At 45.2% G+C, this 26735-nt stretch overlaps 1 protein-coding gene across 6 annotated transcripts in view; it reads left to right on the top strand.

The window, feature by feature from the left end:
* Rpb8 (DNA-directed RNA polymerases I, II, and III subunit Rpb8) overlaps positions 1–26735 on the top strand; it is a 67884-nt gene that overhangs the window by 207 nt on the left and 40942 nt on the right. Inside the window, exons 1-2 of one of the 6 annotated variants that reach the window (XM_076308247.1) lie at positions 9310–9330; positions 24116–24199. In XM_076308247.1, coding sequence (XP_076164362.1) covers position 9330; positions 24116–24199 — 85 coding nt within the window. In that variant the 5' untranslated portion in view covers positions 9310–9329. Of the gene's footprint in view, positions 1–9309; positions 9331–9544; positions 9950–20588; positions 21131–23121; positions 23630–24115; positions 24200–26735 lie in introns of those variants that run through there. The other 5 variants (XM_076308246.1, XM_076308248.1, XM_076308249.1 and 2 more) reach the window with 5 other exon arrangements.

The following is a 26735-nucleotide window of genomic DNA, read 5'->3' as shown; positions in this document are numbered from 1 at the left end:
GTAAGCGTTGAACGAAGTACGTTCTGACAACGTTTGTCCCTTGCGGAAGTTGCCGGGAAGCACATGGTGTGACAGCTTGATTTAAATACTAGTTTTTGTACGTGAACTCTTTAAGAAACTGTTTTGACAATCTGATATAAGTAGTGTGTCTAGCATCTGACGTTCGTTCATTGATAAGAATGTCGTGTAATTGTTTGGATCATCCTAAATTGCACTAGTCATTCGTTGATCAACTGGTCTTCTGCGACGGCGGGTAATTTAAAAGTTAAATAACGAAATGTATAATTATTATAGAATCATAACGATAAATCTAGTTGGTTCGTTAGTAGTATGAATGACTTGTGGTTGACTTCAAAATGACGGTCATTTAACGCATGATAAATGTACTTATACATTGTAATATTCATCCAAATTTTCCTAAAGAGAAAACAAATCAGGAAAAGTAGTATTTTCGAAGGCAAGATTAGCAAAGCAAGTGTGTTAATAGTACATATTCACGGCGTTGAATTTTGTTGATAGTTGAAGTTCCTTACTTTGATTGCGATATTATAACGAAGTCAGTTTAACGTAACCTTCAGTTATTTATCGACATTCACTCGATGTGTCACAAAGATTCTGTTATCGCGATTTTTTTTAGTAAAAAAGTGCAAAGGTCATGTATGTTTAACATTAATGTGAAAGGTAGTGCTTCGTAACAATACAGTTTCCTTCTTTTCTTCATCTTAAACTCTGATTTGAGATTTGCTGCTCATGTTTCCTTTACTCTACACACGTTTGTGGGCAGTCCCACATGTACACAAAAATTACGATTTCGTGACACGGAGAATTTTGTTGAAACCTTTAATGATTGCGCGTCGCCACGTGTGTCGTTCAACGATGTTTGTTGTTTTACTTATCACAACCTCTTATCGGTTTTCTGTTTTGCATTCAGTAAAAAGTGACGAAATCGAACTGTTTTTGAGTCCTGCGACCCTGCATTCGTTCTAAATATTCCAATTTTACGATTGACGATATTTACATTCTATATACATTTTTACGCGATGGATTGAAAACTAAAATCACTTTCAGAATATCACAAATTCAATGCACAATGATATCTTATCTCGAGTGAAAAAGTTGAAAAATCAATGGATACTGTTTCGTTATACATCTCTGGGAGTGAAATATTTACATTTTTTAACCGGTATAAATATTACAACAATATGTCATAGTGAATTAATTTTTCATATAAACGACGACCTTGAACAAAGTATTCATAATCTGACGAATTGCATTAAACTTATGATAAATTTTAATGCTTTACTCTAATATTGTCGTTATATGATACAGTTTTACGACGCTCGTGTCAAAAGTGTATTTAAAAAGAAATTTTTTAAATATTAGAAAGAACTGTAAATTTAATAATTTCCCTAAGATTAAGAAATTCGTCGGTGAATTTTTTAATCTGCATTTTTGAAAACCAATGTAAATTTTAACTTAAATAAATTTAATTTATATAATTTATCTATTTTTTTTTTATATGTGTCATGAGATATTAATATTAGGCAATTTTTCAATAAATTTGGTATTAAACAAACATTGACTTATATACGCGCATTAAACAGTCACATAATATATCACACACGAACAATTTATGAATAATCAGCAGACACGAATTAGTTATCTGCACACGACATATTTCTAATATAAGTTTATCGGTGTAAAATCGAATCGATGCAAATATGCATCATCGTGCATTTTATAAACTTCGCTCAAAAAAAGGTAACCGTAAAACTGAAACATTTTGTTATATCATATTTGTACATTAAAACCGCATATCTATTTGGTAATACGAATCGTACAAAGGATCATTTTCGAGCCAGCGAGTGTAATTCGTAAGAGTGTGGCGCGCATCGCAGCGTCACCCTATATTTTCACCTACATTATCGCCGGGGAAAGGGTTCCGCTGGAACAGCAGCGTTCACGCGGATGGGTGTTAGTGGAGCCAGCTATGCGAGCGAGTGAGAGAAAAGATGGGATCTCGGTTAGCGGGGAAGGGAAAGGAGCGAGGGGTTGGGGGAAAAAAGCCGACAGGACGGGTGGGAGCGGCTTTACGGCAGCTCTCGAAGGATCGTAGTGGATGGCTAGACGGTAAAAGCACTTCTTTCCCTTGTGCACTGCATACGATTCCGTTTCTCGAAATTTGACGCGCAGGAGGGCCCGTTGTTCGGGGCTGTCTACGCAAAAAAGTGCGACTAATCGCAGCGCTGCGCGTGGCTGTAAATCCAAGCTACCCATTCGAAACTTTCTGCCCGCGAGGACGGCGGTTCTTCGTTCTCTTGTTTCACCGTAGCTCAAAACGTTCTCCGATACGTTACCTCGGCTCGAAGGGAATCGGTACCTACCGTCTCCACATCTGTATCCCGGGTATTCCTGTCGATACGAGTGCGAAATAAACAGCACCCTTTCCTTTTTCCACGCTTTGCACGTGAATACGGTCGTTATACCGTCGAAACCTTTTCAACGTACACAGCGGTCCCTGGATACGGTCCACGTAATGCTAGCGACCGATTGGTCAACGTGTCCAGAAATTCGAGTTCCGAGTGACGTTGCTCCGGTTTCTCCGTCGTATGATTCATCGTCACCGACAGAACTCGCGAGTCTACCAGTGATATTCGCGGCCATTATTTATGCGATTCCTCTCGACTTTCACCCGCCGAACACGGATAGACGCGTTTATATAGGTATATAGAATAAAAGGGCGGTGGGACGCGATCCGCCGGCAGGCTGCGAGCTCCGTCGTGGCTGCTCGAAGGGTGTGGCGAGGCGGCGGGGGGGCAGTGCGATGGGTTCTGCCAGGGGGTTGAGAGGTGAAAGACGAGGGGGCTGGCAGTCTGCTGCGGCCGGTCGATGCAGCAACGATGCCCGCAGCCGCAGCAGCAGCAGCAGGCAGCACCGAGCAACATCGCATTCGCGTAATACGACGCGACTCTGGATACCGTGGGGAGGCCGCTAGAGTGGGGGGAGCAGCCGGGACGCGTTAGGGCGATGGTGGTGGGGGTTGACACGGTCAAGGTCAGTCTCCGTTCCAAGGTCGCGGGGAGATGTCATCTCAGGAGGGAGACGCGTGGTCTTTCCTTCTCTGTCCCACTTTCTCGTTCGCGCTGTCTTCTATTTCATCGTTCGTCGTTTCTCTTTCCGTTGTGCTCGCGACCGTTAACGCGATCTCCGTCGCGCTGCCTCCCTCGCTATCTCGGTGCGCTACGGCAATTGCGGTGTAATACAGATTTCTTCTAGTGCTTCTTATTCTTCGGTTTCTCTGCCTCCGCTGCTCCGTACCCTCATTTCGTTTGCTATACCGTCTTCGCGACGCATCGAAGGTCGCCCCCGACTCCTCGACTTGTGTGCATTGGCTCTTTCGTCGTTCGTGCCCGGTTTTCCTATAACGATTCGGGAACACGGGGCCGAAACTTTTATTCGCGCTACTCGGTGCTCCTGTCGGGATACCCCGTTACGGTACGAAAACAGTACGGCGCGTTAATACCGGGAACTGGGAACCGATTCGAGCTACGCGAAGAAGCGTATAAGCGTAAAATTGATACTCCTAAATTTCCGTATTACTCTTATACATTTTACTCGTGTGATATTTCATTTCAACAGTACCTTTCGCGCAGCGGACAAACAGATACTCAAGTTATCCACATTTCTCCGCGTAGACGATTATCCAATATCGTGCTCATCGTCGCACGGCTCTCGCAAACGCGACTACCGATTTTAAGGAAAACGGTGAAGGCTTCCGGCCATCGAAATTGATTTTCTTCGTTAGCGGGCCGGTCGGAGGTCGCGTCAATTTCCACGGTTACGATCCACGTTGATTAAATAACGTTTTGATCAATCCGAGCTCGAACCGCCGGTCAATCAGCACTTTATTTGCGATACGTGTAAATCTGTTTCCTGGTTGTTTGGTCGGTCGTCCGATTTCGTTTCGACACTTTTCGTCGAACGTTTGGAAATTTCAATGGCGTGAACAACGTCGTGTTCGCGCGTTATGGTTCGTTTGAACTGCCGAACTAATAAATTTCATCGTAGCGGGAACATTCCAACGATTCCACGATCACGGTGAACGGGATCCATTTTCGCCAAACGTGGACAGACCGGACAGCGAAACAGACGCATCACGGGTAGGAGGAAATTATATTATTAATTTGTTCCATTAATCCCAACCTCTTGTTTCTGACGGCCGTTCCGCCGGTATGATATTCCAATAGGATACGTGCTTCTAATTCTGACATACGATATCGACTTCATTTCCATTTTCGTGTATAAAATTAATCGCGTGAAACGGGCGTTGTCAGCGAATTTCAACCGTGAAATGCCTTCGCGAGACGCGCCGCAGTACGTTTTGCGTGGCTCGATATGCGGAACTTCGTTTTTCAACGGATTTACGCGAAACGCGACGAAGGTTTACAGGAATAGGTACGTTCGTCACGAAAGCGGCATTTTTTTAATTTTTTAAAGGGAACGTCAGATTTTCAAACCCGTCAGCATTTTACGTCCAGTGAAAATAATCGTGTAAACTCGTGCTGGTAATTTTTTTCTCTTTTTTTTTTCCAATTGAAAATCTTACAATTTTTACTCGATGATTTTTCATTTGTTAAGAATAGACGGAATGCTTTCGGGAAATAAAAATTTTATGTTTTCTCGAATATATTGTACATAATCAATTCCACGAAGTAAATCGGAGCATATGAGATCGTAGTACGGTGGAACCTCCGTTGCACGAACTAATTAGGGGACAATAGAACTTTCACATAGAGTGTTTATATAATAGAACTTTCTTGTAACAGGAGGTTTGAATAATAGAACTTTCATATAATAAAATGTTCATACAATAGAACTTTCACATAATAGAATGTTCGTTCAAGAGAATCTTCACATAACGGAATGTTCGTACAGTAGAGTTTGCACATAATACAATATTTATATAATAGAATGTTCATATAATAGTATTATGATATATAATACTATTATAATAATATTTATATAATAGAATGTACATATAATAGTATTATGATATATACTATTATAGTATTCATATAACGGAGATTCTACTCAATGTTCTCCCTATCTGACATATAGTATGCTTAAAAATCGCTAATACTACAAATCACTATTTCTACCATCGGTAGGCCGATTATATCGCGTCTAAAAAAAGTTACATCGATACAATCGATAACATTCACGTTATAATGTCACCATATTCTTTATTGTCCGTAAAAGTCAATAAGGGTTAAGGCTTCGTCCTTGAGATCCACGAGCGTATTTCACTGAAAGAACATTTCGCCCGGTAGGTCGCGCAACGATAACGTTAACTCTTTGGAGCACAGCGGGTTAAGAAACGTCCCACCTTTTCAAATACCCGGATAGTATGTTAAAAAAAAAACAATAACGCAACTCGATTTTTCAAGAATCTATACTTCCAGGGATAAAGGCACATCTACCAAATACTCTCCAAAATTGATGTAAATCGATCAGCTGGACCTTGAGATATCGTGGAAGTCAATTTAAAAAAACGACGTTCCGAGAGAAATGCATTGAAAATTTCTCTCGTCGATTTCGCACGTAGCAGGAATGTATGTTCGAACCTTTGTATCTATATTTTCGCGAATTGAAGCAAATGGTTCTGCGTGGATATTTTTAAAGTCACTCGAAACGGTATACTTTGAGAAAATAAAATAAAAAAGGAGATCGACTTTTTTTTTTGAAATTCTAAACCGTAATAGCCCCTTAACGCGGCGATCTCGCGTTGTTTGTGTCTTCGGTGTTTGCGTTGGTCGAATAGCGAGACAAAAAGCCCGCCGAAGCGAGTCTGCCTGGTACACGTCGAAGCGAAGGTCGATGGCGATGATCGACTGTCGCGAAGGCCAATCGGGCATCGGGATTAAATCACCGTTTATGGGTCAACTTCCATTCGTTCTGATCGACATCAGGGATCTGAATCTTTATTCCAACGTTTCTTTTCGTTTTGCTCCGGTCTCTTTGAATCGTACTGCTTGGAAACAAATCGGGGTTCGTATTACCGAACGGGAATAGAGAACGAACCAAATTACACGGTTCGAAGTAAACCGAACGAAAATACGTTCCACCGTTGGTTGTGAATAAAGAGGACCTGTACCAGAAGAAAAAATATTGCTCGAAAACGTAACGGATAAATTTATATTAGGAACGATCAAGAAAAATATTAAATTTATTTACTTATAGAAATATTTCAATTTTTTTGTACGCTTCGAGCACAGTTTCGGACAAAAAGACAAAATCGAATGGCCTGTGTTGTATATTGTTCGTTCAAGGTTATTTTGCTACGTTACGTAATCGTGATATTCTCAATCTTAGATTGTACCGCGATTACGACGATTAGGTAAGATTTCGACAAACGTTTCTTTTTTTCCCCCCAGAACTGTCGTAATTTGTCGTTTATCGCGCGAATATTGAGGCCGTTTGATCATCGAAGTTCCAAACTCGTTTATTCGACTATTGTTGGGAAATGTGTCCCAGCCTCCGCACTGCCGTATCGTTTATCTAGAGGAGCTCCTTGAAGTCGATACAGCCGCGGTGGTTCCAGAAACTTTAAATCCTAGAGAGCGTATCTGTATATATGGGTCAGACGCCCAATGTGCGATTAAGGCCACGACCTTGGCCGGCAACTGCGCCGAGAAAGAGTTTTAAATCTTTAACGAGTCGGATAAATTCCCGACGGATAATATTTATGGAAGCTTTCGATAAATTTGTGGTTGTCCGGTACACTTCTATTCGCGTGCACACGGTGTCTAAAAATATCCCAGAATTTCGGTGAATCGAACGCGAGCGAGTTGCCGAACGTGATCTTCGATCGGAGGAACGAACGACTCTGGTGGTCGAGGTCGTTCGAGAAAACTTTGTAATAAGGTCCCTCTCGAAAACAAAAAAAAAGAAAAAAAAACCCCAAGTTGCACAATCTTGGAAGATCGTTTCTCGTAGTAGGTCACCTTCCAATGTTGGGTGCTGGGGTAATTCGAGCAATTTGCTCGAACGACTTGGGCAGATCGCTGACGAGCCTAATAATTTCCTCTTTCTGTCCAAGAATCGTGCATACACGGCTCGACGTTATTTTTAGGAGTGGAAATGCGGCGAGTGATTCCGCGAACGATAGAATCGCGCACGGATAACTCGCAGGTGTTCTTACGCGAGAAATTCAATCTATACTCGTCCGTTTGTTCGATCGATTCGCGATGGATGTTTACGATAATTGTTAAAAACAAAAAAATATAATCCGAATCGTTCGAGTATTTTTAAACAAATTTTATCGCGGGTCATCGTGCCAACGAGATACGCACCTGGACGGGGTTTGCATCATTTTTCAAAATGAGACCGATATTTTTATGCGAGGAGTTTAAAATCGTGCACGATTCGACACCTAGACACGTTGCGTTGCATCAAATTACGGTTGAGAGAATGCCCAGACTCTGTTAGTCACTCCTATGGTTTCTTTAACGACCTAATCAAAGTACATGGCGCAAACTCTAATTACTGGGTTAACCTATACATTTGTAACGATGTGATTGCGATATTAGCATTTAAAATGAACTCGGTGTACGTAGCTCGGTGCAACTTATCTTTGAAAAGAAGCCAGTAAGAATTGCGTGTCTTTGATCGTCGAAAATAAAATTACAAATTATTACAAACGATAATAAAACGCGTCCACCAATTATTTTCGTACTTTATCAGCTTCTTGAATTATCGGTTATTTCGCGTTGAATTCTATTTCCAACGATCGATGGTCGAATATTTTTCAATTCCACGCTTAATTCCTAAAATTGATTCCGTCCGTTACGTAACACCGTTCCCCGTTTCGGACGCAAACACAATGAACTCGTTAACGCGACCGATTGTTCGGCGTTCGATGTTAGTTGGCGTTCGATTGTGCAAGGAGCGTCCACAGGAGCGGGTCAGTGAAGAATCTTTGAGAAACGATTGTTCCTGGGAGCGCGCGGGTTACGTCAGACGTTGGGGCCGCATTATCCATTTAATCTGATAAATGACGCCGAGCTAATCAGGCAATGACGAACGGAACGCGCAACGCGGCGCAGTGGATGCAAGGCACGTACTCAAACACGCGTGATCCTCGTCCTCGACTGTTCTCCTTGCCGCAAGTAGACCCATCTGCTTAGTCCTTTTCACCGTGACCTATTTCGATGGGGCAAAGGTAAAGGAGGAAAAAATTCGAAGAGATAGAAAGCACAGAAACGGATAGAGAGAACGCATGGAACGAACGCGCGACGTTCAACAGATAGATTCGCATCCGTACGCTCGAGAATTCGTGATTCGTGGTTCGCTAACGTTCGACAATGGTAGAAGACACGGTGGGGTTTCTTTTTAGACACTCCGGCGATGAGAACACCTCGCGATGTTGCCCATTGCCGTACTAAAACGAGTCCACTTGTGCCACATGCGATTCCTTTAAGTTCAGCTGTTAAGTTGGCACACCTACGCGCCGGTAATTTAAGACAATCTTTGTGTCACATTAATGGACGGTATAAATGTATCCATTTAGAGGCAGAACGATTCGATAGATACTCTACGTATATATATCTCTGTTCCTCGAGGAATGCAATACTGTGTCGGAAGATTCATTGTACGAAGAACATCGATATACGGGAAATTGGGAAGGCTAGGAACACGAGGAAGTAGTATGCACATTTTACTGTAAATATATAACCAAATTATACGACAAAGAGATGTATTTGTCGATTAGATGAGATTTTGAACATCATTTTCTTACATTTGTACTTTCGTATTTTATACGTGGAGAGAAGTCTTAATCAAAGTTATTACGCGCGTAGAGCTGAAATTTTGGAAATCGGTATTAATCGATTTCTTGCGAAAGGTACCATTGGACATGCGAATCTATTAAGCAGCATCCCCGAAAAATGCAACGTTTGCGTTGGAAACCGGCAAGACCAATTTTTTTCGCTGGCCGACACTTGTGAACGAGAGAACGCGATACCACTTGACGACGAAAGGAGGCGCACGATTGGTTGCATCACGACGGCTCGACCAATCGCGTGAATCCTTTAGCATGGCACGATGCGCCGGTTACCGGCTTTCCCGCTCGTCTGGCTTGCCCGCGGCTGGTTGACTCGCTAGCAATTGCGCGCAAAGCGAGAAAAAGCGAGGGTGATCAGTGTACGTGTTCGCGAAAAAAAGACGAACGTAAAATCGCGATCGGAACGAAGCCGACGAACGTTTCCAGTTCGCGTGTGTGTGCTCGAGAAAGAAAGAAGGATGTGCACGGAAAGAACAACGAAGACAAAAGTAAATAGCGAAGAAGAAAATGGACATACGCGTCGAGACGAAGCGAGATAGAGGAAGACGGAGCGGGCGTGGAAGCGAGACGGTGCTACGGATGAACGGCACGAGCGAGAAAGACGTACCGAGAGCGCGAGAGGGACACGTCGATGAAAAAGGGGGGCACGGTGGTGCGGTGCCGGCTGCCTTCGGCGAGTCGACAGTTTGGCGTTCGGTGTTGCTAGGCGCGAGGGCCACTGTCAGTGCCAAGGCGGCAGCCGGCAACCTTCTCGCGACCGCGAATCGAGCTACCTTTTCCTTCGTTTCTCGCCTTCGTGCATTCGTTCCGTCATTCCTCCCGGTCTACCTCGCGACTCGTCGAGATATTCTGTTCATGTTTTTTAGCCGTAAGCACGGTTCCCGTCGCGATGCGTTTTCGAGACTGTTCCAACGGTGAACCGGCACTCAGTCGGGTCGGCTCTTTGGCAGCACTGCGTCGCCGTCGTGCTGCGTCTGCGTGCGTGTGTGCGTGAAAATCCCGAGAAAGAACATGGAGACACGCAAATACAGCGGAACGATTGACGATGGGACATCTTTTGAACAATTTTGCAATGGCTTCATGCCATAGGAACGGGCCTATGATCAGGTAGAAGTCAGATTATTTTGTGAAAAGTACGGGAGCCGGATGGAATTCGAATGTTGCGCGGATCTCGCGGTCTCGTGGTTAAATCAGATAGAATTCGATAAAACGATGGTTTTTCATCGTATTGCCAGCTCATAAATGAAATTCAAATTCGAATTTTTCTCGTTCGAAAATTTTTCAAGTTGGTACGGCGCGATACTTGCTAATGATATGGAAATGTTCGTTAACGTTTAAAAGTAGCTAGTGAATTGCGCGATATTGCCCACGCGATTCCATCCAGCCACACTCTTTAATCGACGATAAACGTTTTATTACTCTCGTATATTTTGATATTTACACTTTTTGAAAGTTTTACGAACCCGTAAGAGTTTCGTATATATTGAACTGTAACACTGGGTCGTAAATATGACTATCGTATAAAAACGGTATTTTACGACGAATAATTGATAAGTACAGAGTCGTAGAAATGAATTTAAAATATATTAAATTACAAATTTTGCTACCAACGATGTTTAAGGCCGTTTCTTATCGTATCGTATCGAACAGTTAAATATACTTTCTGAAACGTGGAAACGTTTTAAGCGCCTCGAAGGAAATAATGGGCAGCACCGACATAAATCGTTCCGATTTCATCGAGTGTCACGTCTTATCTCGACTTGTTCGATGCCGTCGCACATATTTCCAGCCGAAAGGTTTCCAATTATATACATACGTCCGATGTTCGATTTTTTAACTATAAATTATTTAGTAACTAAGACGACACGATAGGAGCCTGATACAGATGTATTACATTACGACCTACTGGTTATCGAAAAAGTAAACAAGATATTGAATTACAATTTGTCGTAGCCTCCTGGAAACGAAGCATAAAAATAGAGCCATTGTAGCGACGTCTACATCTTGCAGCCAGTTTTGCGTACAAGTGTCCGATGCTTTTTGGTCTCGTAAGTCAAACGTGAACTTTTTTTCTCGTCGACTTCGAGTTGGCATCGAAGCATCGAATTCAATTCAGAAGGTGACGCAATACTGTGAAATCGTTGCAAGGTCCGAGAAGTGTGCATCTCGTTTTCCTATGAACGTTTCCGTACCGTGTCGTTGTGTTGGCAGTTGTTGCTCGCGCTTGTGCACGACACGGCGCGTGTTTACACGCAAGCTGCGATGCAAAATCGATTCAGAGGGAAGCTGGTCGAAGAAAATTGCGTAGTTAACGGGTTGTATCCCCTGATCTGCCTCTTCGTAACACTTGAGGGTCGCCTAGGTGTCCCCGTTAACGCGATTAGGGGAATGAGCGTAAATCAACCGACGGGGTCTTGTGTGCGCGGGTGAACCTGCGCAAACGTTCGTACCGTTTCGCGACTACGTTTTCATGATCGATGCTTGAATTCTTCGTACTCTCCTCTCTCCTTCTCGAAACGTATAAAGGAAGATGGATACCTCTGTGGAGAGGTTTAAGACTTGTTGCTGTCGTTGAGAACATATTCGATTTTAAACGAATTGTAGAGTGGATTACATAGAATTTAAATTTCAGTAATAAGTTTAAATTTACCTAGGATATGCTGTGTTACGTTTCGAAATATCGTACAAGAATCGGCCGAACGTAAATTTCATGGAAACTGGCTATTGTGTAGAGCGTTTCTGTTCGACGTGCGCCACGAAGCTTAGAAATGTTAACCGCGTGGCGTCGTTTAATATGCCGTTTGACTGTTAATACGGAATTAGTCTGCCGGCGGTATTAGACACAAAGGATTCGGTCCTTTCTTCGGTCTCCCTTTATTCGTACGTTTACGACTTTACCCAACATATGTAATTTCCTAATGAATACTAAATCCATAAAGCACGATTTCGAATGACTTTTAAACGACTCCACGATTTTCTTTGTTCAGGATAAGTCGCTTTTTTTTTTCTTTTTATAAAGCATCGACGAATCTTCCCGATGTTCGCCGCGATGCGTTCAACCGTCTCTTACGCAAACTTGTTCACGTGTGTACAACGGTGTAATATCCTTTGGACGAACAGTATATTTCTCCCGGGGAAATGTTTATGAACCTTCGATAAATGTCGCCCTGTGTATCGGCTGGATCAATTATTCTCAGAATTTACCGCGGTCGTCTTTTTCCTTTATCCGTTCCTTGTTACTATCGACCGACGAAGCGCTAGGCTATATCCGATTATTGTGTTTCTTTCTGCCTCGGTTATGCTCGTAATTTCTCCCGGCCATTACTTTCTGCCAATCGAACCGAGATCAGAACCGGTTCTTAAATCTCGGATCATTACAAAGCGTGTACCTGTCCCCGGCTGGTTCCCTCAGTCTCTTCGCCGTTCCATGCGAACATGTTCCGCGAGGCGAACGCCGTCGGAGTTTCAGCACGGCGGCGTCGGCGACGGTTCAATTTCGTGGTGTATTAATTAATCGGGCGCGCTTCGACAGGCGTCGATAAAGCAGCGTGTAGATCTATCCGCAGCCTCGATGCCCAACGTGTAAAGAGTATGTCAATAACAGAACATCAGTTGCCCTAAAGGAGAATGGTGCGTCGGTTAACAATGACGCCGTCTATTTAGTTTTGCGTGTCCATGCGAAAGGTCAAAAGATCATCGAGGGAATTCAACGATATTAACCGGTGATTTACATAAAGAATCGCTTACAAATTAGCAAAATATTATTGCATTACCTACACATTAAAATCGATAGAATTAAAGCGTGTACTTTCATGGACTGAAATTAGAAATATAGGTTAGCGTTTGTTTCGGTATAAATAATATCGGTTAGAAATATACAAATTTTAGGTATCGTAACTTATCGACGGTTCACCCTATCGATTTTACACGTTCCGTGGAAATCGATTTCGAATTTATCCCGAAATGGTTACGATTAATTTCTTCGTGTTCATTGATACGGCAAGTCGTGTTTGTATCTCAACCTCGGGAGTATTATACCAGTGGTGAGATTTATGCTGGATCAGTGGTCGTCAGTAGTTAGTCCCAAAACAGGTACGACACCGATTGGACATAGTTCAGTAGTTAAACCCTCTTCGACGGGCAGACAAATATAGTGCTTATCATATCCCGCAATTCCTCTCTATAATTCCCCGACCAATCTAATGAAATTTTTTGCGCCCTCCGCCATCTCGTCAACCGTAATAATTTCTCCTACGCTTTTGCGCGGTGGCATTCTTCGGTTAAGTGCCCCTCCCACCGCTTTCAACAATTTCACCGATACGTTACTGACGATTTGTTTCCCGGAATGACTGAAAGACGCTGCTTGAAAAAAAAACAAACAAATTAATAAAACGGTTCGTTCAATCCGGCGCATTTTCCCACAACGGAGAAACGGAAAATAATTTCTGTTTATCGGCTGCGCCCGTAGTTCGTGGAATATCAGGAACTCGATATTTCTGAAATTTATTTCCTTCGTTAAATTAGAAACGTTTATCAAATTGTGCATTGATATCGATTTTTTTAAACGTCTAAATTTGACTCGTGCTCCGATATTACTCTTCTTAAATTCTACGCTCTTTGTTACTCGTCTTTTGTATTTAACACTCTGTATTATGTATTTTCCTCCAAACATTCTTCCATTGATAATAGTAATTCTAATCGACTCGAAATAAATTTCTCGTTGATCCAATGCAAGTAGTTGAAGAATTGTCGGCATGCCCATAAGCGTAGTTCTCAAAGTGGTAAACTGTTCGCACGTGTTTGGATCACGCAATCTTCAATATCGTTAAGTCCGCTTCGCGCGGGAATCCGTCTTTCGGTCCACCTTGAAGTTCGCTAGTCGGTCTTCTAATCTCGAAATGTCTCGTGCGAGGGTTTCAACGCTTGGTCCCTGAGAGGAGATTGCTTTCGAGGACCGGTCTCTTTTACCAGTCGACCTTGAAACCAGCTGACAAAACCGAGGAAGAAGCGGCGGCAACACCATCGTTCGATGGGGAGATTGCGCAATGCTTCGAAATGCCATGACGTAGGAACGCCCATCGTCGGTCACCCAGCCACATCCTCAGGGTTCCTCTTTGTCTCAGCGAATTCGTAACGAGCAGAAGAAGGAGGAGGAGGAGGCGGTCACGGTGCGGGGGAAAAAAGGCGCACAGGCCAACGTGTGGTCGCCTCTTCGCTCTCTCCCCTTTTTTTTCCGTCTCTCTTTCTCTCCTTTTTTCCCGTCTCTCTCTCCATCGATTCCCGTCTCTTTGTATCTTTTACGCCGAACGTCGGCCTGTCCGACGGACGAATTTATTTTCGTACACGCCTTTCGACTTCACCGACAAGAGATTTATGCGAAATCGCGGTCCGTGGCGAACTTTTAAGCGCGCCGGGATTATTCATACCGGCGGTCGCTCGATGAGGAATCAACGACGGTCTCTATTCGCTTTTCGGTTAAACGGAGGTTCGCCTCTGAAGTAATATATTCCCTTTTTTTTTTATGTTTTTTCCGCTAGAACTTCCGTGCTCATAAATGATACCGAGGACATGTATGTATATATATATATACACATACGCGTGTACGTGTACATTTGTAATAAAAAGATACAACGGTTCAAAATATTTTTTCAAGTACGTACCGTAATCGTTGGAATATGGCTCGTTTCGCGTAGGTACGGTGTTTACCGCGAGGTACGGTTCTCGAGCACCGCGATCGCTGAACAATTTTGTTGAAACGGCTCGAAAGCGAGATAGTAAAATTTTTCAGTTTTAGCGCTCCGCGCAATTTTCAACGTCAATTTTTTCCCCATCCCCGTTCCGTTGGGAACATTTATTTGCGTTATTTCGTGCGCGAAACGCAACGATAGAGAGCGTGTTGTACCACGTTTTTTGGTTGCATCGTCCCTCTAGTGGCAATTAAAGGAAAATCGATGAGGCTCCGTAACGAAGATTCTTTTAATTTCTCTCATTCGCTCCGCGAGCTTTATTAAAACTTCGAACGAAGGGTTTACACGCCACCGAGTAAAAAGTTGTGGAGATTTTATTTGAAAAGTCGCGGGACCTTTCGTTTTGGTCCCTTTTTCCTTTAACCGTTAATATTTAATTATTAGTGAAAGTCGTTCCTCTAATTAGAAGAACTTTCGAGCGTCCTTAGCGCGGTCTGCGACTCGAGTTCGAACAGATGAGAGAGAGAGAGAGAGAGAGAGAGAGAGAGAGAGAGAGAGAGAGAGAGAGAGAGAGAGAGAGAGAGAGAGAATTGTGTACCGATAATTCGTTACGTGCCGTGACCTTCGACCGAGCTGGCTTCGCTGATCGTCGATTCGGCCGGCGCTCGTTTCGGCTCGATATGTGCGGTATTTTATTAAATCGATCAGCGGAACGTGTCCCTTTCGTCTTCGATTTCCGCGCGACGCTACACGGTACCTCCTGAATCGTTCTATCGCCGGTATATTATTTCCTTCGATCGCGAATAGACGGAGCTGCGCGAAGCCAAAATTGAAATTCATATTTCACGCAAATAACCAGTGCCGCGAGCGATCAAGGCTGCTCGTGGAATTTTGTCTTCAATGAACGTAAATCCCTTTCTCCCTGCACTTACAAAGCTCGGAGAAATCGGCGAACGATGATTCTTCATGAAAAAATAAATTTGGTAAATGGATGTTAAAAAAGATTTAGGAAATGAAAATTCTTTAACCATTTTAACGGAAATACCAGCGATTCGTTCCGAATAAACGGGCGCGTTGGTAAAATTGAATGTTGAAACGAACTTAATTGACTGCCCGAGATCACCGTGAGACACTCTTTCCCGTTATGATTTGGTTCGAGGTATGAAACCGAGACGCGTATTGAATACGAACGGAGAGCACGAAGGAAACGAGAACCCAATAAGTCTCGCGTCTGTCATTTACATATACAATCGTGAGAGTCAAAATTCACTTCACCCCTCAACGGGGTGAGGGAAATTCTATGGCTCGGAATAAGACGAAGATGTGGAATAAGAAAACTGCAACGAAGGTTTCGATTTCGAGAAAATTTCCCATTTGTACCCACCAACTTTGGTCCAGGCCGTTCTAAACGGGCTCAAAAATCAACTCGCGCGCGCGGGCTCTCCCCGCGAATCCCCCGATACACGTTCATCAATAATACAAAACCCCTAATCCCGGGCGGATCGATGGGAAGCCCGAAAGCCGCGAAGGACCGTCAAAATTCCCGCGTGTCGGCCGACTAATTAAAACGCACGTCCCTCTTCGCCGGGCTGTCGATCCTGATCAAAGGAATCAATGTGGACACGATGGCCGTGCGCGCGCGCACGATGTTGCTGCCCCGAACGGAACGAAACGACGAAAAGAAAAAACTGCTGTCGTTGACGACGTCGTCGCCTTAAGTAAGAAAGGAAAACACACCGCGCCGCGTCTCGCGTACTTCATCGCGCTGGAATTAAAAGCCTTCGAGCACAGAGGTGGCGAAAAAGTGAGAAAGACAGAGGAAGGCTAGCTACTAGAGCGGACGAGGTTGGGGAGGCGGGAGATGCGTCACCGGTAGGTGGCGGCTACCACCCTCGCCCTCCGTGGCTCTTTTGAAGGTCAAGGTTTCTCTCCCGCGCCCCTCTGTGTGCGCGCGTGAGGCAAGAGGATTACGCGGGGGGGGGGGGGGGGGGTAAGAGGGGAGGCTGCAGGCGTACAAGTGTTGGTAGACGAGCGGGCGACGGAGAACGGGGGATAGGTCGGGGGTGCGCGTGGGTGGCCGTGGGGGTGTGTGCCAGGGGTGGCGAGAGCCCGGTGCCCAGTATTTATAGCGCTTGCGAACCGGTCGATAGCGGATAGCGACACTGCGCAGTTGGGAAGCCCTCGTACCGAAGTCCACCCTCCCCTGCCCTCCTCTTTCTCTCCCTTCTGTCCTTGTCTCTCAGCTACCTTCGAACAACCCTCCCCCGTCCACCCTTTACCGACCTCTTACTTGCTCGGCCACCCCTTTCGCATCAAGGCTTTTTGCTCCTTCCCCTCTTCTCCCCCATTCTATCCGCCTTCACTTTAAATTTAATTTTTTTTTTTCTTTTTTCTTTTTTTCCTGTTGGTACATCATAGAAGGCGAACGGGAGGCAGAGGGAACTTTCCTCGGGATATTGGTCATGGGCACAGATGGGAAAAATGATTATTTAGGTAAAAATTTCGATTAACGGTTGAAACGAGGAACAACTTCTCGCACGTTTACTTGTTGAATTAAAATTGCAATCGACGTTTAATCCGTTCGAGAAAAACAATATCACCGAACGCCGAGATTAAAATTCATTATAAAATAATCGATCTAATCGTTTCGCGATAAATCTTTGCCCGACTACTTCCCATCGCACGGACTGATCGATCCGCAAAACGGAGCAAATAAAAAGAAAAACAGAACGTTCACGACAAAACGAACTTACATTTTCACCGTCAAACGAATAAAAAGTTGTACGTTGCTTTTATTTGTCGTCCGTTATCGGAATAAAGTTTTGCCTATTGCCAGGTCGCTCGATGCTTCGGGAGGACGCGGAAAGGTCGATATTGATATTGATTGGGTGTTTTTAGCAGCGATGGTTTAGTAGTAGTTTCAGATACCGTCGAAGATATCGCGCGAGATCGTGTTTCGTTCGTCCACGTTGCGTGACGGCTGACGTACGCGAGGCGAGCTTCGGGTTTCTTCGGGGGATTATCGCGAGGATGTTTTCGTTTATACCGAGTTCTGAGAATCTCTGTCGAAGTCGGCGTATGTTTTCCTGTACTGGTCGCCGCCGGCCAGGCACATCGAACAAATATCCTGTAGTTGCGTAGCGCGACTCCGCTTTGCGGAAGCATATCCATCTTGGACAACGCAGTGGTGTGTCATCTATCGTGAGTCCTAAGTATAGAAGGCTTAGCTCTATTTTCGCGGTAATTCACGGTGTGCGTTATTAGAGAACGATCGCTGACCGGTAGCGCTAAATTAAGACAACGGATTATGGATCATTGGATTATTAACGAGAATTACCCGTCACGCCATTGATTACCGAGTCATCGAAGTACACGTGCTGGTAGCAAATAATGATCGATAAATGGGAAGAGAGGGGAGGGCAGTGTGAATTTAATGAGAAAATTTTCTTTATCTCTGAAATTAAATTTCGCGCGTTTAGTGTAACAATTAATTATTGGAGATAATTAATAATGAACAAAATTGAAGACCGATTGGAGAGTTTCATAATTAACGGGTTAGATTACACCGCGCACCATCAACGTATAATATAATTGTTACCAAGAAGAATAAAAATCAGCGCGTACATCGAGGAACCGAATTCGTAGATATTCGTAAAAAAATGAGATAACAAGTTACCTCATAGCCAGCGCCTATGCTAAATGTTAATGAAATCGGTTTTAAATGGGAACATAGGTGTGTAATTTAATTTTGTATCTCTTTCGCTATAAATTACTCTTATTTTTGGGGTGCTCAATTATTACCGACAATAACGTTCCACTATTCTGTTAAATTCGCGTACCAACGCGATGGAAAGGATGTAATTTTCCGCGATGCAATGGGATCAACTAATTGAAAGAGAACAGAAGATAGAGGATACGGAGTTAAAATCGCGAAATCAACGGTATTAGCTGGTAATAATTTATCGTGGTAAAAATTACTTCGAACAAGGGACGATGAAAATCTGGTACGGAATTTGATCGTCGACCAGAGAGCATCCAAGGGGACGCGCCTGTTACGTCCGAGGAGCCAGCCGAATGCAAAAACAACGTCGTTGTGTCTCCATTCCGCGGACAAAAAACAAAAAACCAGATCGGCCAAGACAGCGGAGAAAACGAAGAAGAATATACAGGGGAGAGAGTACAGGCGAATAAAGAAAACAAGAAACTTCACGTGGAAAGAGAGAGTGTGAGAGAGAAAGAAGAAGAAACGTCGTTAGATAAAGAATTCGTCTGAAAAAGGACACGAGAAAGCCACGTATCAACGTATGTACCTGCCGTAGAGAGAAAGCAAGAAGGTGGCCGAGCTGGAGTGAAACAACGAGAGGAGAAAAGGGAGGTTAGAGGGTTGCCGAGCGCCGCCCCTGACGGGGTGGGGGTAAATCTATCGCCGTCCCTTTCTGGCGGCCGGAATGCATCAGGGGGTTGTCACCCTCCCCACCCGGTGGTTTCAGCGCGAGCCGGAGAAAGGCAGACGCGAAAAACGAGCGAACGGAAGAGGACGGATCGAGCGTGGGCGTTACTGTGGAAAAGGATAGAAGCTGGTTAGTTGGACAAAGAGACGGCGATGATCGCCAACGAGGGAAACCCGAGTGACGGAGACGAGCGCGCGAGTGAAAGAACCAGCTAGACGGAGAGGCTAAAGAGGTACAATACACACAGAGTGAAAGAGATCGAGCGAGAAAGTGAGAGAAAGAGAGACCGAGGTTCCGTGCGTTTCGTTGGAGAACTAACTACCGGCCGACCGTAAAGGTCGCCGCGGTATTCTCTTTTCCTCTTTTGGCTTCTTTCGTTCTATCTATCCTCTCCGTTGTCCTTTAACGTCGAATCCGACCAGCTGGCAGCGAACGCAGCGACGGTGAGCGATCCAGTGCGTCCCGTGCACCGCACCGTCGTTCAATGGGGCGCGCATTTCGCTCGACTGGAACATTCAGAAATCAACGGAGTCTCTTCGCGGTGTACACCGAATCGCCGGGATCAAGGGATAAGAATTTCAATCGAGCCTGGGGAAAAGTCCGAATGGGAGACCGGAAACGGGAGCTCAGTGGAAAATGTGTCATATCCTCCTACCCTCTGTCTCTGTCGCGCGCGCTGCGAGGAAATTTTAAAGGGTCGCATGGAGAGGGGGGACGGGAGTGCGTTCGGGGCGCGGTGAAGGTTAGAGGGCAGTCGAAGGATGGAAACGGAGTGGGACGAAGGGCGGGGAATCGCAGGCTTCTCTCCTTGCACATTTCGTCTGGGAGCCCCGGTACCCATTAGCCGTCGGCTGTGCCGAGGCATTGTCGCGCGTATCCCGATGGCGGAAGACCAGCTGACACTGTTGGGAAGGATTCTGGTTCACGAAGTGTGATATCGCGTCCACCGTTCTCGAGGCACACGTCGAGCATGGGAAAAACGTTAATTACGGATCCTACGTCACTTGCGCGACGAGAGAGAGATCGAGAGAGAAGAAGAGAACCATCGGAGTCCGACGAGCGAGACCACCGTATCGAGCACGGAGGAAAGTCGGAGATATTTTTAAACGCGCCTCTTATTTAATACCGTTCCAATCATTTAGCTGGCGCAACGGGTGGAAAAATCCTATCCGTCTCTCCAATTTGTCATTTTCTTTTGTTATTACACAACACCCAGACCCCGGGTGGCGATCAAAGCTTTTTCGAGACGTGGTACGAAGGACAGCGAAGATTCCTGAGAAATATGGGTATATCGGGAGGCTCGCCAACAGGACCAGCAAGCGAAAGCCCACCCCTCTACTCGAGAACCGAGAGAAACGAAAACAGAGGGAGCTAGAGTGCGACAGGTGGAGAGAAACAGCAGTGGGAGAGAGAGAGAGGACTCTGGCTGGAGAACATTTCGGGGTAGTGAAGGAGAAGGTAGGACGACGACGAGGCAGAGAGCGATAGAGGAGGGTAGCTGGAGAGCGATCAGCCGGGTAGAGGGAAACGAGGGGGAGGAGGAGGTGGGGTTGGAGGGTGTGAGTCGGGCGACGGAGTGGGGGATAGAGGCAGGTTCCGTGCGTTTCGTTGGAGAACTCTCGTACCACCGGGCGACCGTAAAGGTCGTCGGTTGCTCTCTCTCCTCCACATCGGCACATAGAAGTCGAGCAGCTGGCAGCAACGTCAGCAACCAGGAACGGATCAGTCCACCGTGTGCCAGCATCGGGATCCGTGCTCTTACCGGATCCTTCCCGATGCCGCAACCTCCCCGATGGAGATATACCGAGATATACATACCGTATTCCCGATAATATTTCTCCTTCGTTGGTAACCCGATGCGGGGGCCTGGGAAACGTTTTCGCCTGAGGAGGACCGGGAACCGGATCGTACCGGAGAATAATCGATCGATTTAACGTGTTACGAGCGTCGGGACGATTAACACAAAGAGAACGATACGGTGGAAGAAGAGAGAGAGAGAGAGAGAGAAAGAAAGAAAGAAAGAAAGAAAGAAAGAGAGAGAGAGAGAGAGAGAGAGAGAGAGAGAGAGGATCCGGAAGTAACCGGCCAGTAGTGGGAATTGTCACGATCACGGGCTGACTTCCGTGCCCCGATCCACGTCAACGATTAGCGTGAGTAATTTCAGGGGAAATAGATTCCCGTAGAATTCACTGCATAGAGGATATCAATTTTATCACCCTTGTTTACCTTTGTCCCCCGTTCGACTCGTCCGTATTGGAATCGTGTTTTCACGATCGTTCACTAAGAGAAAGACACGACGTCGAAATTTTTGCTTCTCGTTCATCCGGATCACAATTTTGTAGCCTGAATCTTCTTTGTTATTATTGTCCATTGCTTTTGGGTATCCTTACTATTTTTTCTTTTTTTTTTTTCTTTCTGTCCAAGAAACCTTTGCACAATCAGAAAATACTAATTACGCGTGCAAACGCAAGACCAACCCGCTGCTGTTAGCGTGTGTCTCTGCGCTTGTATCGTCTTCTGTTTTCCTTCTCTTCACCGCCTCGTCGCGCTCGCAATTTTTGATTCCGATAAAAGGACACTCGATACTCGTCGACGTTTTTTCCGCGGTATCGCTCGGTTTTGCAAACGCTTCGTTATCTCGAAACCGGCTTATCGATGGAATCAATATCAAGAGTGGACTTCGAATCGGCTTTGGGCCGAGACCTCGTGAATTTCGAGCGTTTTTCTTTCGGAAAATTACGATCAAGCACCATCTCGAAGAACAAATTGACGCAAATGGAATCCGTCGACCCTATCACACATTTTATTTTTTTTTGTTTTTTTTTTTTTACGGACACAATGACGAGAGCAATTGCGCGCGCGAGCTCTCTCACCGGTTTAGCATCGATGGTCTTGTCGGCGGAACAGATCGAAGTGCATAACACGAGCTGCACTTAAAATGTGCACTGAGTCACGTTGTTGGAACATACCATTAATTCACACGAATACGATCCCGGCAATGAGATACATACAAATTAGACTCGCCCCCTCGTTGCCCATAATATCTCAAACGAACGCCATATGGATGATCGACAACGGACAAATCCCACGCGTGATCTGTACGAACGTATGTAAGCGTCGAATAGTCGAAAACGCTCGATGAATCGTTAAAAATAAGCAACTGGTCGCGCATCGTTTCGACGAAACAGGGTACTGTTGGAAGCAGAAGAGAACAGCCTTGAAGGGAACGCGGGTCCCCCATTGGTCGGAATTTATATGCCTCGTGACGCATGCGCTGGAACCTACGAACTGTCGTTCAGTTGACGGAATTCGATAAACCTGAAAAAATTACATCGATAGTGTAAAATACACGTCTCGAGAAACAATCGAGGGTTTCGTAGAACCTTTCCAGTCAGTCTCCGACCGTAGCGTTATGGGGTCGATTAAAAAGAGATCGCGCCATTTTAATTACAGTGTAATACCGTTCGCGCATTCTGCACACCGAGAGCCGTAAACAATCTTTTTCAGTGTAGAAAAATTGCAAACCGTACTACCGAGCTATAAAGCAACCTGTCCGCGATTATTCTCGTTTCGTTTTCTCCGTGATGCAATTCCATTTGCCGGACGTTTATTTCACCGGGAACGACTGAATTATCATGTCGCATTACCCGCCCCGTTTCCTCCGTGCCTTGCGATTCACTTTCGATGCGTGTGCGATCGTAAAAAAAATCTTGTTCCATCGGACGCCGAGGTGACGATAGTAAGAATTGGAAGTGGCGCGTGTTCGTTCGAAATTGCCGCGTCACGCGGACGGGTCCATTGCAATCATCGGCGCAGTGATGCAGCAAAGGTCTTATTGGCCGTTTCGCGGGTACAATGGCGTAGCACAAAGACGAAGCTCCGGTGCAAGGACGAATTATATAATCCGAACAATACGCGCGACCGCTAATAACGATTATTATCGGGCACGAGCTAAAATCAGGTAACTCCCGAGTTAACTCGGATCTATTTTCGTAACACAGAGATTAATACCGTCGACCGTTTTCGAAATTTTCAAGGTGATTACGAATCAATGCGCGACGATTACCGACGCGCGCGCGATATACGCGTCACGGATTACCAATTTCTTTTAAATCCGAATAGACTCGTTTTCATTATTTTCAACGAACGTTAAACATCATCGTTTCTCTCGTATTGCTCTTACGTATAGTTTTCGATCGAACAAATTCGCTGGACAATGATACGGACATATTTTCGACGAATTTTATATCGAGTAATTCTACTTCGGATCTCTCAACGAGAAACGAGGGAAAAACGGTATCGCGGAATAAATTTAAAACTGGTAGGGCGCGTGGGGAGAGACACGGAATTCACAGATTGGCGAAACTACCAGTCAACAAGTTTCGAGTACGCGAAAATAAAAGAAAAAAAAAAAAAAAATACCGACGCGAAACATGAACGCGCGGTGGTTCTACGCGCAATTATTGCGAGCTTGCCGTGTGTGGATGAGCTCTCGTCGTGTTGTACCTGGGCACGTGTGTGAAAACGCGCGCACCTACTCTCGGGGCACGCGCACACACTGGGCCAGACACACACCGTGTATACACGGCCACGGGTGCACATTTCCGAACGAGCCGGAACGTTCGAGCCCTCCTCGGCTTCGTATGTGGGTGAGTTTCGCGAATGTCGGCGGCTCGGGCGATAAATTCGTATCGCGAATCAAATGCGATTGGCTGGGCTGACAGTGACGTCAAGCCGGTGGGCAGCCGTCAAGTGGCAAAGGCTGCGTCGCGCGGTTCGCTAAGACCCCGTGAAAATTCGCTTTTTTTCCCCACCACCTTTCCCCTTCCCCCCTGATCGGTCGCGCGATCGGGAACCTATGCGCGACGGTGTACGAAGACTGTCGTGAGTCACCCGTCGCTGACACGTATGTCACGTGACGCTTGTCGTTTTTTCCTCTCTTTTTTCCGCGCGATCCGAACGCGTATTTACCTCGGTTCGGGCCAATCTGATCTCTCCGTATATCGATTGGCGCAGCATTTGTGCCCGTGAAAAATATACGTGCGCCTCGACCGAACTGTCTAACGATGATGCCTTCCCGTTTCTTTTTTTTCCGGTTCCCTGGCCGGGCGGCGATCGATGACGATGGGTTGCAGTGAGCAGGCTCCATTGCGAGTCCGAGTCCTTTAAAATGGACCTGATCCTGGACATCAACAGCTGGCTCTATCCGATGGAACTGGGTGAGTGTCTTTCCATGATTCTACTCTATTGCTACGAGCATCAAAACGTTCGTATTTCATTTACAAATACAAATGTACGATCGGAAAAATTCGTACAATAACAATCGCGGATGAACGGAGTCGTGTTCAAAACGTCGATATTTATAAACACCTCGAGAGTAAGTGTGCGTTATTTTGTTACCGGAAGCATTGATAAAATTAACGATAAGCACTCGATGCAAGTGTATTATTATTTACAACAAACTTTTCGTTCTACGTGATACTAAATTTTTCTTTTTTTAACTTAAGGTGGGAACGTTTACTGTTACAAATACAATCGATAAATATTCTCCTATTTTGTACGAAAATTAACCTATAAAAATCTACAAAACCAATTTATACAAAAGTATTTAATACTGCATCTTAGACGAAATATCGTCTTGAATACACAAACGGTTTGCGAGTAATCTATACGAAAATAATTCGTCTCGCCTGATTAATGATAATTTTCGGGTAACCGTGGTACTTCGAAATCGAAGAATTCGTACGGTGTTCATTAACGTTGTGTCAACGAGATTGACCGTTCGTATTCGGCGATGACCCACACCGGCGTGAATTCCGATCGCGGGAATAAAAATACCGCCGGGAGGAACATCTTCCTCCGTGATTCGTGGGTTAGAGCGATACATCGTCGCGCACCGCTTAAATTCCTCAAAGGCTGCGAGATTCGGTTTCGTAACGGAACACGGCCGTCGTAAGATCGGTCGGGCGGATGATTTATAGCCAGTGTTTTTTTTCTCGTTGGTCGGAGAAACGCGTTAAGGGGAAAGGTTTCGGTCTCGTTGGATCATAGACGCTCGTGTCCGCGTGGACTGTCGTCGAAGGAGGGAAGTAATTAAACGGTCTTTGTTGGCAAAGGATAGCCTGCGCGGAGCTCTCTCGCATCGCATGAAAATTCTGTTTGCCATATCGCAGACGCGCTGTCACGACTCCTGTGTTTGTTTACGTCGCCTGTCTCACGGACTGGCGTATGTACATGATCGATACACTGGCAGCGTAAATTTTGCAGGGTTAGCGCAACGTTTGCAGTCCCGTTTAATTGGAGACCGTGTCTGAAATAGTTGATGAACGTCAGGTTATACGTACACGAGACATTCGGTGGCAATTTCTTCGTAGTCCGGAATACGTAATCGTTGTTAGAAAAATATGAAACTCGAGAATTGTCAAGGGAAAGAGAAGTTGGAGGGGGTAGGACTGGGCGATCGTTGCAATCGTTTCGTATAATCGCGAGAAAGGTAACGCCAAGATCTTTTTCGTTCCGAACGCGCGGGAGGGCCTACTTGTATAATTTCCGGCCGATGAGACTTCTGGCACGTACCACTTCTTTCTCGATTTGGCACACCAGAGGTGGTATTTTCGATTTCGTTTACCCCCTCGATGCGAGCGCGGAAACGCGCCGAAAACGTTGTCGAAAAGAAAACTTACGCGGTAAAACTCGAATAAAATTTCACGGATCGAAAATACGTTACCAGATATATATGGTTTGTTTAAATTGCTCGATCGAGGAGATTCTTCGGGAATTTTTTGAGCTCGGAGTAAAAGATTTACGCCCGTGAAAGTCGCGGAACGTTCGAGATCACATTTGGCAGCTGTGAAGGAATCCGAGATTTCTATTTTCTTTCTCGAGGGAATTTTCGGAGAGTTCTACATCCGGTCGTGCAACGTATGCCAAAACTGTTGACATGCCAAGACCGTGCGCATCTCTTTTATAAGCTTGGAGAGCAGCGCGTTTGTGGGCCTGAAACGTTTATAAAAGAACGAGATCGTGTATATATATATATGTGTGTGTACATATATATATATATATAAAATATATATATGAGTGCCACGGCACATGCGATCGATGTCGAAGAATCGATACCGCCGTCCTCTCAGCCCTTTGGTAAACGTGACACGTGTTTCGCGCTAACGGGCACACGTGCTCCCGCGGCAGCCTTTTTATTCTCCGCTGCCACTTCCACTTCTTGGCTAGACGTCGGAAGGACGACCCTGGTAATGGACACTGGCGGAACGTGTTCCGCGCGCAGCCCGAAGCAACTTGTCCCAACGTTGTGTGTACCCACTTGAAGGTGACTTCCATCGTGCTCTTTCCCGAAGACGAAACGTTTTCGTGGCACGACACGCTTCGACGCGTCGAGCGTCGCCGTCTCCCTTTCGAGGATTAAATAAAGAAATCATCATACGCGTCCCGTTTTTAAATTCTCGCTATTCCTCTTTAAAGTTCGAACGTTTTCACGCGGCGACGAAAGCCATTGGTGATTCTCGTTTCGTAGCGCGACGTGAAAATAAATATATACGATCGACGAAGGCTATTCAGTGGGAGAGCCAATTTTTCGAATAGCAAATTTAGGTCAGAATGTGGAAAAATTGTGATCATAGACAGAGCGATATATCTCGAATCGAAATTCTTAATGGTTGACGACTACGTGATGTTTGCAATCGAATGGATAGAGGAAGAAACAAACCCGGGGGTATTCGCGATAACGTGCATTGGGTT

This window comes from Ptiloglossa arizonensis, chromosome 4, assembly GCF_051014685.1.
Source record: "Ptiloglossa arizonensis isolate GNS036 chromosome 4, iyPtiAriz1_principal, whole genome shotgun sequence".
NCBI lineage: Eukaryota > Metazoa > Arthropoda > Insecta > Hymenoptera > Colletidae > Ptiloglossa > Ptiloglossa arizonensis.
Note: the sequence above shows the minus strand (reverse complement) of the source record. Positions and strands in the feature narration are given on the sequence as shown.